General features: G+C 35.8%; 2 protein-coding genes across 57 annotated transcripts in view; one reads left to right on the forward strand and one right to left on the reverse strand.

Moving 5' to 3' along the window:
- The window catches only part of LOC135971059 (uncharacterized), a 115,810-nt gene that overhangs the window by 42,848 nt on the left and 57,268 nt on the right, over positions 1–15,694 (forward strand). For 2 of the 7 annotated variants that reach the window (XR_012413846.1, XR_012413848.1), the window contains exon 3: positions 1,054–1,106. The exons of 2 other annotated variants lie outside the window; for them this stretch is intronic. The gene's annotated coding sequence lies outside the window, so the exon portion shown is untranslated. Of the gene's footprint in view, positions 1–1,053; positions 1,107–1,887; positions 1,920–2,236; positions 8,675–15,694 lie in introns of those variants that run through there. 3 more of the 7 variants (XR_012413844.1, XR_012413845.1, XR_012413849.1) reach the window with 3 other exon arrangements.
- MEF2C (myocyte enhancer factor 2C) overlaps positions 6,466–15,694 on the reverse strand; it is a 184,335-nt gene continuing 175,106 nt past the window's right edge. For 34 of the 50 annotated variants that reach the window (XM_073993789.1, XM_073993781.1, XM_073993783.1 and 31 more), the window contains one exon: positions 6,466–11,148. In XM_073993789.1, the coding sequence (XP_073849890.1) occupies positions 10,827–11,148 (322 nt within the window). In that variant the 3' untranslated portion in view covers positions 6,466–10,826. The remainder of the gene's footprint in view (positions 11,149–15,694) is intronic. The other 16 variants (XM_073993801.1, XM_073993798.1, XM_073993800.1 and 13 more) reach the window with 1 other exon arrangement.

Consider the following 15,694-nt stretch of genomic DNA (forward strand, 5'->3'; position numbering starts at 1 on the left):
ATATACTGAAGCTTCAAATAGTTTCCCTGGGGTGAAAATTAATGAAGTCTCTTTTTGGACAGTCTAGAGACAAAATATAAGAATTTTAGCTTTCTTACTCTTTTTTATCTTCTGAGGTTTAACATTATGTTGAGCAAGAGTTAGTAAGAATATGGTATAAGACCCTGGATAGCAAAGTAATCAAACCATTTAATATTCTACAAGAAATAATATCTTCATCTTTGAAGTAGTCAGTTTACGTGATGTGTATTGTTACACGACATGATCAGTCTCAATGTAATTATATTAGATTACTGCTACTACTTTAGCATTTGTATTAACTTGATCAGGATTGAGCTGAAATTTACCTCCCTTTATCTATGGTAATTTAACAGTACAGCAAATATTATAGTGGAGTATGTTCAAAGTATTTAAGAGAACTAACATTCTTTCAGTAGTTTATCTTGATTTGAATCAGGACTCAATGGAAGCATAATGATTATCTGTATTGAAGCAGGCCCTCATACACTTCAACAGGAGATACCTTAGAGTGGCAGCCCTACTACTATTTCTTACATAATATTCTGAATTTGAGATTTCTCTTCATATAAGCATTTTAAAATTGAGTTAAAATTTACACAGAGTGAAACACACAGATCTTAAATGTACACTAGGTGAATTTTAACAAATCATCCCAGTCAAGATATATAACATTTCTGTCACTGAAGTAAGTCCCTTGGTGCCCCCTTCTAGTCAGTTCCCACTGCCACCAACAGGCAACCACTGTTCTGATTTCTATCAGCATAGATTAGTTTTGTCTGTTCTTGAACTGTATATAAATGCAATTATACAGTTTGTTCTCTTTTGTGTCCAGATTCTTTCATGCAGTATAATCCTCACATAAATTTTAATGAGTGATTTTAATAATTGTTATCACAATTAGCACTGAAATTAGTTACATTCTGGTTTATCTAATAACTAGTCATATATAATTTTTAAATACAGAAGTTCAATGTAACATGTCTCCTAGTTCTTGATTTTATATTTCATATGAACTTTCTCTTCTATTCTCAGAGTCTACAAAATGCATTATTTAAAAGGCAGGAAGAAAATTGGGCTTTATCAAGGTAGGTGAGGAAGGGCTGTTGTGTATGTCTTTCTATTGTCAGTACATGTAAAGTGGACTCTGGAGAGGACACACTGGTTAGAAGACAAAAATCATTTTCTTCTGAGTTCTTTCGTAGTCATTAAACTCAAAGGACAAATATCATTACTGGTTGGAGTATTCAGGAGAGAGATGGAAGAAACTATTCTCTCTCTCTCTCTCTCATAGCTACAGAGTCTTGCTCTGTCCCCCAGGCTGGAGTTCAATAGTGTAATCATAGCTCACTATAACCTTTAATTCCTGGGCTCAGCCTCCAGAATAGCTATGACTACAGGTGTGCACCATCATGACAGGCTAATTTTTAAATTTTTTGTAGAGACAGGGGTCTCACTATGTTGTTCAGGCTGGTCTTAAACTCCTGAGCTCAAGTGATCGACTCACTTCAGCCTCCCAAATGATTGGGATTACAGGGTATAAGCTACCACTCCTGGCCAGAAAGTATTATTCTTTATTTTTGGAAAAAAAAAGTTTATTTTAATTGACAAATAACAATTGTACATATTCATGAGGGAAAGCATTATTCTTTTATTGCCAGTAGAACTCTGAAGTAAAGAAAATGTTTTCGATTGGCTCAAACAATTTTTTTTCACATGCAAAGCACATAAACCAGGATAGTAAATGGAAAGAATGAAAAGATGGAAAATAGTGAAAAATATTATTTTCAGCCTCCCAAAACTTAATTGGAAATTTAGCTGATGAATTTGAAAGTACCAAAAAGTAACATAATCTCCATGCAATTTCAGCCGATTGTTATGGACACAGGACACAGGAGTTGGTAAGGATGACATGTTTTCTGTGTTCTAATACTATAGCTGGGTTGGTCGTAGGGGAGGAGGTTACAATGACAATGAGCAAGGAAGCAACAGAAATTCAGCAAAGATCCCTAGATTTATAGCCTTAATATTAGATGGCTGATAGGATAAACTGATTATTAACTAGGCAGAGTAAATTAAACCTTATGGGATGAATTCTAAATTCATATTTGTGATTTAATTATAGAAAACTGCTTGCTTGAGTAAAGCTCTTTGGCCAGTTAGTGTAGTCAATAGAGAAGCAAACTGCTAACCTTAAGGTTGTGGTCCTGTCATCCAGAACTGACAGCTGAAGCCGCCTGTGCCTGGAGAATCCTCGAGGCGAGTCTATCAGTCCTGAGGTTTGGTCTACACACTGGCGTTTTCTTTCCAAAGGCCGCTTCATTAGAGGAGAGTTCCCTATAAATCTATTCAGTGTGTGGCATTTGCTTTTTTGGGGAAGGCTTATTTTCAAACTAAAATCTTAAAAAAAAGAAGTAGCATATTATATAGTTCAAAAATAAAAACAATATTTAAAAGTATGTGTTGTTAAATCTTTCCTCTCATTCACCTCTTTCCCCAAACCCTTACCACTTTGGTAACTACTTTCTTCATATCTGTTTTTTTTTTTTTAAGTTTTTAATTTTTTTTAGATGGAGTCTCGCTCTGTCACCCAGGCTGGAGTGCAGTGGCACAATCTTGGCTCACTGCAACCTCCATCTCCTGGGTTCAAGCAATTCTCCTGCCTCAGCCTCTCGAGTAGCTCGGATTGCAGGTGTGTTAGCACCCCAGCTAATTTTTAAATTTTTATTTCTAGTAGGATGGTGTTTCACCGTGTTAGCCAGGTTGGTCTCAAACTCCCGACCTCAGGTGATCCACCTGCATCGGCCTCCCAAAGTGCTGGGATTACAGGTATGAGCCACTGTGCCCGGCTGTATTTTCATTTCTTTGTGTATTCTTCTAGGGTTTCTTTATGCAAATTTAAGAAAACTTATTGTTTTGGTCTCCTCCTTTTCTTACCTGAAAGGTACCATGCTCTATACACTGCTCTATTATTACTTTTTACCTAATGATATGTTCTGGAGTTTTCCATATCAGTACATAGAGGCTTTAGTTTGTTTTGTGTTTTTCAAAAAATGGTTACATAGTATTCAATTGGGAGGATGTATCACAATTTACTTAAGCACTCCTGTAGGGATAGGCACCTTCCTTATACTTTAATCAAGAATATTACACATATAAGCTTTTGCATACACATAGGTTTGCATTTCCAAACAGGGCTCTCTCCCTTGTAAAAATAAATGAGCATATCATATAGAATATTTCTGGAATAAATGTTTGAAGAAAGTAATTGTTTCTGTAACTATCACTTCTAGAAAAGTCTATGTTTTGATATATTTAGCACTAGTAGTGTGAAGCTTTGGGATGAATACCTGCACAGCTCGACTTTCTCTGTAAGTGGAGTATGTGCTTTGAGCATTAGCAATGTAGGGTCCTACCAAATTATCTTTTGAGAATGTGATATTCCTAAAGAAATAAAATAGCCATCATAGGGAAAATCATAGGGAAAATCAGAACTTTGTTGATTTCTTTTACCATCATTTTACGGAGTAGCATTGTGTTTACTTTGAGTAACTTGTGGGAGAGTGGGGCTCCCAATCTTTTCAGTGATTAGCACCTATTAAGTCTTAATGGAGCCTCAGCAACCCTCTGAGTTAGTGATAAACTCTGTGACTTAGAGAAAATCAGTGCTTAGAGGGAATAAATAAGTTTACAAATGTTACTTAGCTTGTGAGGGGCATAGTTGGTTTAATTATTAACCAAGACCTCTCAAAGAAAACTGCACTCTTGTCACAGTGTCATCAAGTAGGTTAAATAAGGTCATGTAGGTCAAGTCCATTGTAGGGAAGGGACTGTTAGTGTCATGCCCCCACTCACACACCAACTTCAGCGTGTTTCCTCAGGTTGCCCCTACCATTGCAATCTCCCAGGCACTGGCTCTCCCTTGGTGGAACGTGCCAAGGGAACTAGCAAGGCCCCTACATTTCTGGCCCTGGAGTGTTTGAGCAAAGTGCTCTCCTAACTACTTTTTATTCCATGTAGAATTGTCCCACTAGTGTTTCCTCCCATTTCAGTCTGGCATTTGTACTGAGTTGCCAGATTCAAAGGGTGAGCATCCTTTCTAGAAGTTGGCTACTAAAAATGGGTATAAGAAGGCTGGAAGTTCTTCCTCCAGTCTGAAGCAATACAGACTGGGTAAGAGATGGAGCTGATGATTTGGCAGCCAAGGTTATCGTTAAGATCAGAAACTACTTTAAGACGAGAAACAGTGACCATTTCCCATGATTTCCTAATTCTAACTCTTAACAAAAGTTCCCAGGAAAGAGGCTGTGCTTGGGACAGGAGAAATTAAAGAGCAGCCTCATTTTCGGTGATGGAGATATTTGCTCTCAGGCAATACGGACAGCTGGAATCCAAGGGATATGCACAGTAGGGAAGCAAACTTGGCTTTCCTCCTTCATCACTGGATCTTGTTTAGAAGTCAATCTGCAAGGATAACACATAGGAAAGATGCCATAGAAATATGCAAACAAAATGGAAAAAGGGTTTTCTCAAATCACAAGATGAAAATTCAGATGCTGTGTTCTGAATAGGGTTCCCTTGCCAAATTCAGTATTTCTATTTAATCCAGACTTTCAAACATAATTGAAAGAAAAAAAAAAAACCCCACACATCCAAATCAGGCCAGCATTTACTGATATCCTGAGTTTAAGTCTTTATTTACAACATTCTCATATTCTAACTCAACATACTGAAAACTGAAGTGACTACCTTCCTCACAAAGCAGTGACCTCTCAATTTCCAATTTGGACATTACTAGGATCCTAATCATTTAAGCCTAAAACTGTAAACTTTAACAATTCCTTATCTATCACCATTCCTACCATTAATCTAACCATTTACTGAATTCTGACAATTTTCTCTCTCCTAAATCTTTCAATTAATTGCTTAAGCCTAATTCTTTTAAATTTGTGATTATACATACAATGAGAGGCAAACTAACTCTTCCAGTCTTGTCTCTCACTGCTCCCTACACACGGCTATACTTTACCTAAACAGAAAGGCCCACCATTCCTGCAAGTTTGTCTCTTGCTTTCCTATCTCTGTACCCTTTGTATCTACTATTTCTTCCTTGTGAAATGCCCTCATCCAGGGATGGTGTCATAATTCCAGGGCCCACTGCAAAATGAAAATGTGGAAGTCCTTGTTGGAAAAGCAAAACAAAAGGTTCCCTCTGTTAAAGGTACTAAAATATAAAACAGTTCGCTTTTTCCTGTGTATTTCCTCTGCTCAGGCACATGCTTTATTGTCCTATTGAACTTTACTTACAACATTCAAACTCAAACATAGAATTATTAAGGATAATTTTATTACCAGGATATTATCAGGATAATGATAGCAGAACACGAAATGAAACACAAGGTAGGGCCGTGTGTGACTGCAGGGATCACATGCCCACAAACAGCCTTGAACTCATCCCCTTCTGGGCCTTTCTCAATCCTGCCCACCTTCAAAATTAAGTGAAAGGCTTCCTCTGCTGGGTGGATGAGGAAGTGTCCAGGATCTGAGCCTCTGCTCTGCTCTGCCCCAGGATGGCCAGAGTGGCTCCCGCGTAGTACTTCGTAGACTTCCCTGAGAATGCCTTTTATCTCCTATTAGTTTATAAGTTTCCTAAGATAAAGGGCTACATCTTCATCCATCCTGGAATCACCACATGAGTTACATATAATAATAGCTTAATAAAAGTTTGCTGAAAATGAATACAAGAGAACAAAGCAAAAAACACTGTTATTTTGAAGCCATAGGCAACATTTCCCCGAACTGCATTTGTTTCGGGGCAGATATCACTACTAATGCAAGAGTCCAAGTTCTCCAGCTGGCTAACTGGTGGTGTCTTGTTTTCCTTTTCAGTTTTTAATCTTTGTATTGGTCTTTTTAAGGACATTCCCCTTTAGAGATTACTATTGAATGTTAATAATGAATATCTTTGATAGTCTCTAAAAATGTATGAATTCACTAATGTATTCAGATTTATAAGCCCATGTTTTCAACCTTTAGAAATTACTCTGATGAAGAAAAAGGAAGTGCTTTTGGAAACACTTCCTGCAGATTTTAGTTAAAAACTAACTTATTTTATGGTACTGCTTTTCACAATAACTTGAAAAATTCTGTACATTTAAACAGGTTATCAGAGATCTTCATGGAACTTCTTTGATAAAGAAGTTGAACCATTCAATAAGAACCTTAAACTTCCAACACTGGCTGAATTCTGTAATACCCTAAGAACTGTTATCCAATTCACACCCCTCCCACGCACACATATCCGTCTTTTCATGTAATAGTTTGAGTTGAAAACTGAGAAAGCTCATTTGTGCTTGTGGCATAAGCTGCTTTTTAAAAAACCCAATAAAATTGAATAAATTTAAACAGAAAAACATTAATTTAAAAAAATGCACCACGGACACTGCATCACTAAGAAAGCCAGTAACTTTACTGAATTGTCTGCAAAATACAAATTATACCTTATTTCCAGCAGGAGAAACTTTTGAAAATTTCCCACTTTTATTCACTACAGACAGCTGAATTAAGTCCCTTGAGATACACAGATGTGGTTTAACTTAGTTATAACATCTTGTCATCTAGTGGCGACAAAGTCCAGCTTATGCCGCTGTGAGCCTCTATTTGAATATTTGTTGCAAATGCTTGTATGCCCTCATTTACAAGCGATTTTAATTACTCTCATTTAATGGAAACAAGTCCCCAGGAAAAGAAAAAGAAGAAAAATGATACAGCAAACCATCTGAAGCAATCCAAGTCCTACGCCTACAGTGACCCAGGTCTACTTTGCTTGAAGAGAACACTGGTACTGCATTCAAACCACAACAGAATCCATCACTTAACTGACCTCTCTGAATTAAACTGAGGTATGAATCAATTTGAGGTATGAACAGGGAAGGCAAAATGCAATACCAGATTATGAAAATAACCAAAATGGAAAAATTTGATGTAGAAGATATGTGGCTTGGATTGCTCCACATCTTTGGTTAAAACATATTAAGAAAAGCCTTTAATTACATCTGTAGTCTGAAGCATTCTAACAGACACCAGTATTCCAGCAATCTTCAAAAGATCTGTAGTGGCAGGAAATTAACGCCATAAAAGTGACGACATCACGGCAGATGGCACAAACGAGAACAGATGAAGTATGCCATGCTTAGGCAACAGCCTTTATTGAGGGTTCAAGTGGCTTCTTCTTTAAAAAAAATGTTTTTTAAAGAAAGAACTACAAAGCATTTACTCTCTGGAAAAACAAACAACAAAATAAAGAGGGCAAAAAATGCTATCTCTAAGTTAAAAGATGGGCATGTAAGAAAAACAAATACATAAAAGTGTGTGAGGGCAGACATTCTTTTAAAAAGTGTCTTGGAATTTTGTTTCTTCATTCTCACTTTAGTTAACCTTTAAATGATCTGAGGATGACAGGTATTTTTATATTCATCATTACAAAATGCTAAATTCCACCTTTGGGAAAAAATAAGCCATTTTACTAAAAAACACAATTTTTAAAAAGGTTGAAATAAACAGCCTCCACGCGGCAATGCATACAATATACAGGTTGTGCAGCTTGTGTATATTGCATCACTGTTACCAGCATTCAAGCTTCATATTACTAAAAGTCTTTTAAAATAGGATTAGATATAACAATACTTGCAGCCGTGTAAAATGCCACTTATGGTTCTTTTACTTGCAATGAAGAATGTTGCCTAAAATGTTACTCTAGGACGGGTTATGTAAAATAATACTCCCTCAGGGCTCTGCCCTAAAGTCTGGAATACAAAGGATTTACTGTGATTAAAAACCATACTAGCTTTGCAAATACAATAAATGGTAAATTACAGATAAGGTATAAGGGTAAAGATAGACCAAGATTGTTTACAGAAAGTGACTCATCACAATCAAAATTGTGCTTCTTCTCATTAAATCATCTTTAAAAAATTCTCAGATTATCCCTTCGCTATCATGCCACCACTTTATAAGAATTCAGTAGTGGGAACAAGAGATGACTGGCATCCATTTTCAAGTGATTCTGTTCTCTTCATGTTCTTATAAAACTATTGTCAGAACTGCTATAAATAGCCAAGGCTTCTGCTGGTACTTTAGCTTACTTTATCTTCAACATTAAAAATTCACTTTTTCTTTGTTGCTGAGGCAAATTGCAGGTTAAAAAACTAATATGGCTATTTCTTCATATTTTCATATAATGACCCTTTCCCACCCACTGGTATCTACTGATATTGATATACTAAAGTATTTTGAAATGACAAAGAACATTTGTGACATGTTTGCATATTTTATACACATCAAGTTAGAAGGATGGGTTGTAAGGATGGGATCAAGTCTATGGTGAGGAAAATGATTTTCTTATTTTTTTCCCCTGTGCGTGTGTGTGTATGAGTGTGTATATTTTCAGGGATGTTTTTGTTTTTCCTCTGCATAAATGTTATTCTTTCATGTTCCATCCATGGATACCTTGAGTAGTGGGATATATATGAAATGGTTGATAGATTTTTTTTTTTAGTATATAAAACATTAGTACAAGGCAGGCTAGCATCCTTTATGGATACAACCAAAGGTGCATTGTGGTCTAATTGTGGATTTCAGATCAAGTTAAGAAAAATATAGCCTAGTTAATAAGGTCTCTTGGCTTCTGCCACCCAGCGGCAGCCTTTTACAATGAGAAACACATAGCAACTATGCAAGTAAAAGAGAAAAAATGGATAAGAAATGTCCTACACATGATATAGCAGTGTTGATATTACTGCCTATATCTTCTTTGCTGTGTATGTCAATGCATATGATTGGAGATGAATCGACAGATCTTCACATTCCAAGAGAAGGAAAATCTTTCCTAGACTGAAATATCTTTTAAACAATATATATTGACTTTCTTATGGCACTCACTTATTAAAGGGTCTGAAAATTAATCCCTTATAGACGAATATTAGACAAGAGTCATTTTTTTAAATTAAAAAAAGGGACATAGAGAGGTTCTTTATGGGATTTCTTGAAATGGCTATTAAATCTCTTTATTGAAGAAAAAATAGATGACATACATGCTTTATGCAGAAGTGACATTTGGGGGTCCTGACACACCGGGATTGTTCAACAGTCCTATATTGCTGACAAGATTGTCAAGGGTCAGTTAAAATAATTAAAAACGGATGACAAAGCAACTATCCCTTTACCTGCTTCCTTCTTGTCTAGCACCCAGTCTTTCACATTTTTCTTCTGTGGGAATTTATAACTTATTCACCAAGTAAATTCCATATCACTTGTTTCTAGGGCCATATTTGCAGGACATGTGCCCCAACATAGCTTCTCTATTCTGGGCATATTTCTAAAAAGCGTATCAAATTCTAGGCTGAAAACCAACCAGATGATTTAGAATATGGGCAAGTTAGGATATGCACTTACTGAATTCCAAGATGCATGGTGAAATGGTGAGATCAGAAAGGGGCCCTGCATTTGATAAAAATGCAAAAAACAAAATAAAAATAGCATGAAAGAAACTAGTATATACAATGGATGTCAGTTGACCCAATAGATTGTTAATGTATTAAAAACAATTTAGGGTGTTGCAATGTGATATGTTCTAACCCCACAGGTTATCCTTTTGACAGCTGACCTTAAACTTATAAAATGTATGCAGAGTAAAAGAAAACAGAAAGAAAATAGTTACTCAAATGTGCAACTGCACAAATATACCCCCCTCCCGCTATTAAGATAACAAAACTTCTGCTATTACCATAATATTATATATATTAGAAAGCTATACACAAGCATGTTAATTTCACAGATTTTTTTAAAAGATTCTTAATATTTTATATAATTAGAAATACACATTTCAAAAACAAAACTTCTACAAAGAGAAAACAGTTATCTTGGTTAGCAAAGCATGGAGTTCTTCATGGCTTAGGGTAGTGCTTTCTATACAAAAAGTCCTTTTTGGTTTTTTACAGGACTGTTTAAAATATTAGCGAAGCTATCAAGGGGAAAAAAACACATTTTGGCTTAAGTAAACTACAAAAAGCCACAAATGCTTTGCAAACTCTGTCTTACCTTTTATATGAAAATAAGCAAAATGTAATGTACATATTTTTATATTTTTATTTAATAAGAGATGCAGACCCAGATTTATTTATTTAATTAAATACGTTAGCCCTCCAACTCCACATTTTTTTTTAAATAGGTATGGTCCTCTTTTAATGGTCTTTGATCCTTTTTAATGAGTGCCATACGCCAATGATATGCCTGCAGGTTTGTGAGCATTCTTGGTATGTCAGGTGACCTGGCGTGTTCCTAACATTTACCAATGGCCACCCATTACCGGGTCTGTCCAAGCATCTATACATTTTTCTATATGTTGCATAACAGCTGCTCTCTCTTTCAGTAAAGATCTGCCGCTTTTGGCAAATGTTTCCTTTTGTCTATTTACATGTAAATAACGTTGAACCTGCAACATGACACTATCTATTGTAACATACATTTTGCAAAGGAGCACAACAGTGAAAAGAAGTTAGCCTTAAAATCTATTTTGTACAAGTGTTCTGTTGTACAACTCAAGTGCTAAGCTTATCTCAGCATTTCTGTTTATCTTTATACTGTATCACTGAGGCAATTTAAAAGTACTTTTACAAAACAGAGTACCTGACTTTTTTTTTTCCACACACGGCACATATAATGCATATCGACCCCCCTTCCCCATTAAGGTATAGCACACACACACACTGCAAGAAAAAAAAAAAAAAAACTAGTAAGTAATAATCTGATCATGTTGCCCATCCTTCAGAAAGTCGCATGCGCTTGACTGAGGGACTTTCCCTTTCGTCCGGCGAAGGTCTGGTGAGTCCAATGGGGGAGTGGAATTCGTTCCGGTGATCCTCTCGGTCGCTCCCGTCGTACGAACTGCTACAGCTGCTCAAGCTGTCAACAGGAGATCTCCCCGCCTCGTGGCGCGTGTGTTGTGGGTATCTCGAAGGGGTGGTGGTACGGTCTCTAGGAGGAGAAACAGGTTCTGACTTGATGTTGAGGCTTTGAGTAGAAGGCAGGGAGAGATTTGAACTCTGAGATAAATGAGTGCTAGTGCAAGCTCTGTAGGAGGAAAGGAAACCCAGTTACAGATGAAGGAGGCCTGGAGGCCCCAGGAACTCACAATTACATCAAACATCAGCTTAAAGACTCGCATAGACACCAGAGCATGCCCAGAGTGAAGAGAACGTGCTTGGAAGCACATAAGGGCATCGCCTTCTTAGGGCGATTTAGGATGCCTTTGTTGATTTGCCCGGTAGTAATTACAATATTTAAGTGGTCCAGGCCTCATGAAATATATCTCTAGTCTCTGACAGGCTCCCTAAACATTCAGTTTACCATTTCAGAAAGGTTTAAGACACAATGGAAAAAGCATTTTCTGTGTTCGTGGACTCTATCCCTAGACTAGTTCCAAAAATTAAATTTCTAAGCCTTTAGATACAGTGTTTAGCTCTGGAATTAGACTTCCTTGATTTACTAATGCTTGTGTTTGAATATTAATTTTAAAAGCTTATTATCAATATAAATATTTGCCTCTAATTAATAAGCACATACAGATGGAGTTACATAGTCTTCAGAGAAAGTGAAGGGAGTTCAAATTTTAAATGACTAGAACTCAAATGCTACACAATAACTGTATCTGGTAAAAAGCATGGGAGGTGGAAAAAAGGGAAAAGGTGAGGGAAATTGAAAATTTTCTGCAGACAGTTTAAATGTTGGTTTTAAAACACTTAGACTTTCTACTCCATTAAAACTGATAATTTGACTTTCTTCATCCTTTTGCAGTTAGGTGAGATGAAAATACTCTGTGTTCCACAATTACCTCAATTTTATTAATGCTAGTCACTCCCTGATGGAATTCTTAGGCTACCACTCCTCTTATGTATCATTGGTATTAGTCGATGAATCTGGTGTTGCCTAAGGAAAGCTTGTTGCGAAGAAGGATGTAGTGTGATTTTACTGTGTTTATAATCCTTAATCCTCATATATTCCCAGAGAGAATAATTTTTCCTTCTTCCAAAATCTGGGAAAATTTAGAAACTTGGAATTCTAGAGGAAAAAAGCATTAAGCCCTTAAGTGTAGATAAGCAATCACAATGACTTTGATCAGGATAAACCATAGTGACATTGCTGGCATCAATTTTAAGATGCTTTTACTCTTCTTACACTGATTACACTGACTTCCACAGCTAGAGTCAGGATTACTTGACTATATTGTCAAGGGAGTACGGTACTCTCTTTTATTGAGGAAGAATCCAAGTGAAGAATTATCCATACAGACACACCCATTTTAAACAAAGGAAAGCGAGCCTACTTACTAATGTATGTAATTACGCTGCTTTCCAGTGGAGAGAACTAGTTGGGACTAACAATGTCATTATGAGCACTGAGAGAAAAAGTATATATTTCAGAAAAAAAGTGGAGTAACTTGGGGCTGGCTTTTTGGGAGATGTGATACAAACTCAAGATGTATAGTGATATAAAATTAGTCAGAAACGAGTTTATCTTTGAGTGATGTTTTGTACAAAAGCACCACCTACTGGCAAAGAATTACTTTCCTTCTATTAATAAATAGGTGAGCTAATGTAGAGAATAATATAAAGGAGAATTATTTGTTTCCTTAATAAGCGTTTCTTTCTCTACCTTTTATGATCTTATATAATCAAAGCAGTGTTAGCATTTACATAAAGAAACTACACTAAGTGTATATAATTTTCAAATACCTGTTTATATTTGGAGCTATTTATTTGTAGCTTATTATTTTATAGTCTTTATCAGTTTACTAATTTTCCAAAATTTTAATTAAATAAGCCTTGTTAAAATGGGGAAAGGGAACTCCTGTATTTCAAAAGGATCCATAATGGTAGACTATTTTATCTTGGTTCAAAGTTACTTAGTGATTCATTTTGATGTTAGAGGAAATCGTCTTTTGATTTCTGGAATAAAGAATTTTCCTGGCTCTAGGAAAGACTATATCACTAAAATTTAATTAAATGTTTCTGCTATGAATCACACAACTGTTTAATAATGAATATGAATTAGGAGCCTGAAAATAAAAAGTGATATATCAATAAATACTTTGGCTTGCCCTTTGACATATAGATTGTGTCTTCACAGGGAGGGTGACATAGAAAATTAGAAGAAAAAATTGGTGAGTTGGACAGTCTAACAGTTAATCTAGATAAGGTAAGGAAAAATAATATAACCAAAATTCTGTTTCTTTAACGCAGTTTTTGGAAGCTGCATTATTCACCTCTTTGCTTCATCTCCCTGTGTTAACTGGTCTGTATAGGTTTAGCTGCATATCTTTCCCATGAAAGATGTAACAATTACTGGCTATCCCTTTCTACAAACAGACTAGCTTAAATTTATCTTTTGGTGGAATTTCATTTGACACTGAAAACATACATGAAGCATTTTGAGTAATTCTGGGGACTAAATCCACAGTAATAAAATGCAAGTGATATCTTAGATTCAGCTTCATTATACTGTGACATAGGATACAAAATAGAATGGCTACTATCTGTTAACAAAGAAGTATTTTCTTGAAGAGAAAAAAGCAGCATTAAAATAACTTAACTGTATATATGTTAGGTTCAGATATAAGCATGTTGGTCTACTTGTTCTTAAGAACAAAATATAGACACGAATAATTATAGACCTGGATAATTGTGAAATACTGCATATGTGTGGGTGGGTGATAAAGAGGTGGGTGGGGAGATAGAAGCCAGATATGCAAGTTACCCATATCAAGTCTTCTATGCAAATTTTCATCTATTACAGATGCTTTCGAATTGGGAAAACTCCTACCCTTTCCCATAATTGTTCAGAAATCAAACATGACTGGATAGTTTTATTCAAATTTTTTACTGCCTCCACCTGGAAATTAGACTATCAAACTATATTTAACCTAACCTTTTATAAGTCATCTCTACTCGGAGTTCTCTCTCTCTCAGTATGTACTGAACACCCACATCGACAAAGATGACGTATGGAAATGCTTCCAGAAAACAGGTTGCCCTTTTTATAGGTGGTAGTTTAGAAAAACACTAAAACTTAGTGTTACTCTAAATCAAATATTAGTATTCAAAGGACTTTCATTAACTCTTGATAGCAAGTTCCTCTGTCAGCCATCTCTCTCCCTATAGCAAATCAATTTGTGCTGTTTACTTAGCTTGGTTAGATAAAACCAGATACTAGGTTTTAAAAGTACAGCTTTGAAGACTTAAAGCTCCAAAGGACAAAATGAACTTTTTTCCATGGGCAAAATATGAAGAACTCTATTTATAGTTTTGCAATTTTGAGAAAGAATTGTGGTAACCATCTTGGGCTTTGGGATTATCTACTTTGGTGGTGCTGAAATATATTCCACTCTGCTATGAACATTGTCTCTAGCCAAAAGAATGTGAGCCCGCAACACAAATCTATGAGACAACTTTGGCCTGGAAAATGTATCAATTCTTTTTATATTGATTTACACTGTAAAGAATTAAGGACGCTCATGTAAATTACTTTACATAAGTATTGCAGCTTGGGATTTAAAAAAAAAAAAAACCTGTTTAACATTTTATCGTGTGAACATGAGGTAGTCCATGTGAAGGAACCTCCTTTCAAAAAGCTACTCTGTATGTGATTGTGAGAGGGAGAGAAAGTGTGTGTGAAGCAGAGAGAGAGGAGGGCCAACAGTGAAAGGACTGGAAGGGTCATTCCATTGATTTGAGGGGTAAGGGACATGATTAAGTGCAACTAAAACTCACAGATAAAACTAAGAGTCAAATTAAGCACAACGAAATTCAGTGTTGAAAGGAACCGGGAGCTGAACAAAATGTTTCATCTTTGGCTGTTGTAATTCAGTTCCTTTCTAGTCTAGGGCTGTCCCTCCTTTCTCATTTACTGAAACCTCTATTAGAGGCAGCAGAGAATTAGATTCTTCCTTTGTAATAGAAAAGAGTTTTAAAATTGTAGTAGAGTTAAAATATGTAAATAAATATGTGTTTATATGTAAAAATGTAAATTATCAGGTACTATTGAAAACAAAAAAAGCCACATTCAGAGAAAATAATATGGCTTTTGATGTTGATAACTTTCAGGGAAATCTAGCCCTATAATGGATTAATTTTGTGAAAAAAATGGGAAATAAACGGTTATGTTTATTTTTGACAAGAATCATGTTCAGTGGATTCCTTGCTAAGCCATGGCAGTAGATATTTTGTACAAAATATGTATACATGTACATATTTTTTAGTTGCCTGGATGGTATTATGCTTGGTGATAATTACCTGAAAAGGTTCCCACAATTAATGTCTACTTGAATAGCTAACATTCCAGAGAAAATTTAAGTGTCCTAAAAAGATAAAACTCTGTTGCTGATCAATACATAATGTATCTTCAAAGTTAACTATCTTTCAAGAAAGCTGAGCAACAGTGTCATGTGAATTTATCTTACTATTTAAATGAAAGGTTAGATTTTCAATGACAAAGATTAGTGGGTAGGATGAACATAAGCAAACAGTGTATGGATGAATATTTCATAATCACAACACTAATATATGCTAAATCAGTATCATGTGAAAGCTAGTGGGTGGGGAGAGAGGGCACCAGCAGACAT

This window comes from Macaca fascicularis, chromosome 6 (genome assembly GCF_037993035.2).
Source record: "Macaca fascicularis isolate 582-1 chromosome 6, T2T-MFA8v1.1".
NCBI lineage: Eukaryota > Metazoa > Chordata > Mammalia > Primates > Cercopithecidae > Macaca > Macaca fascicularis.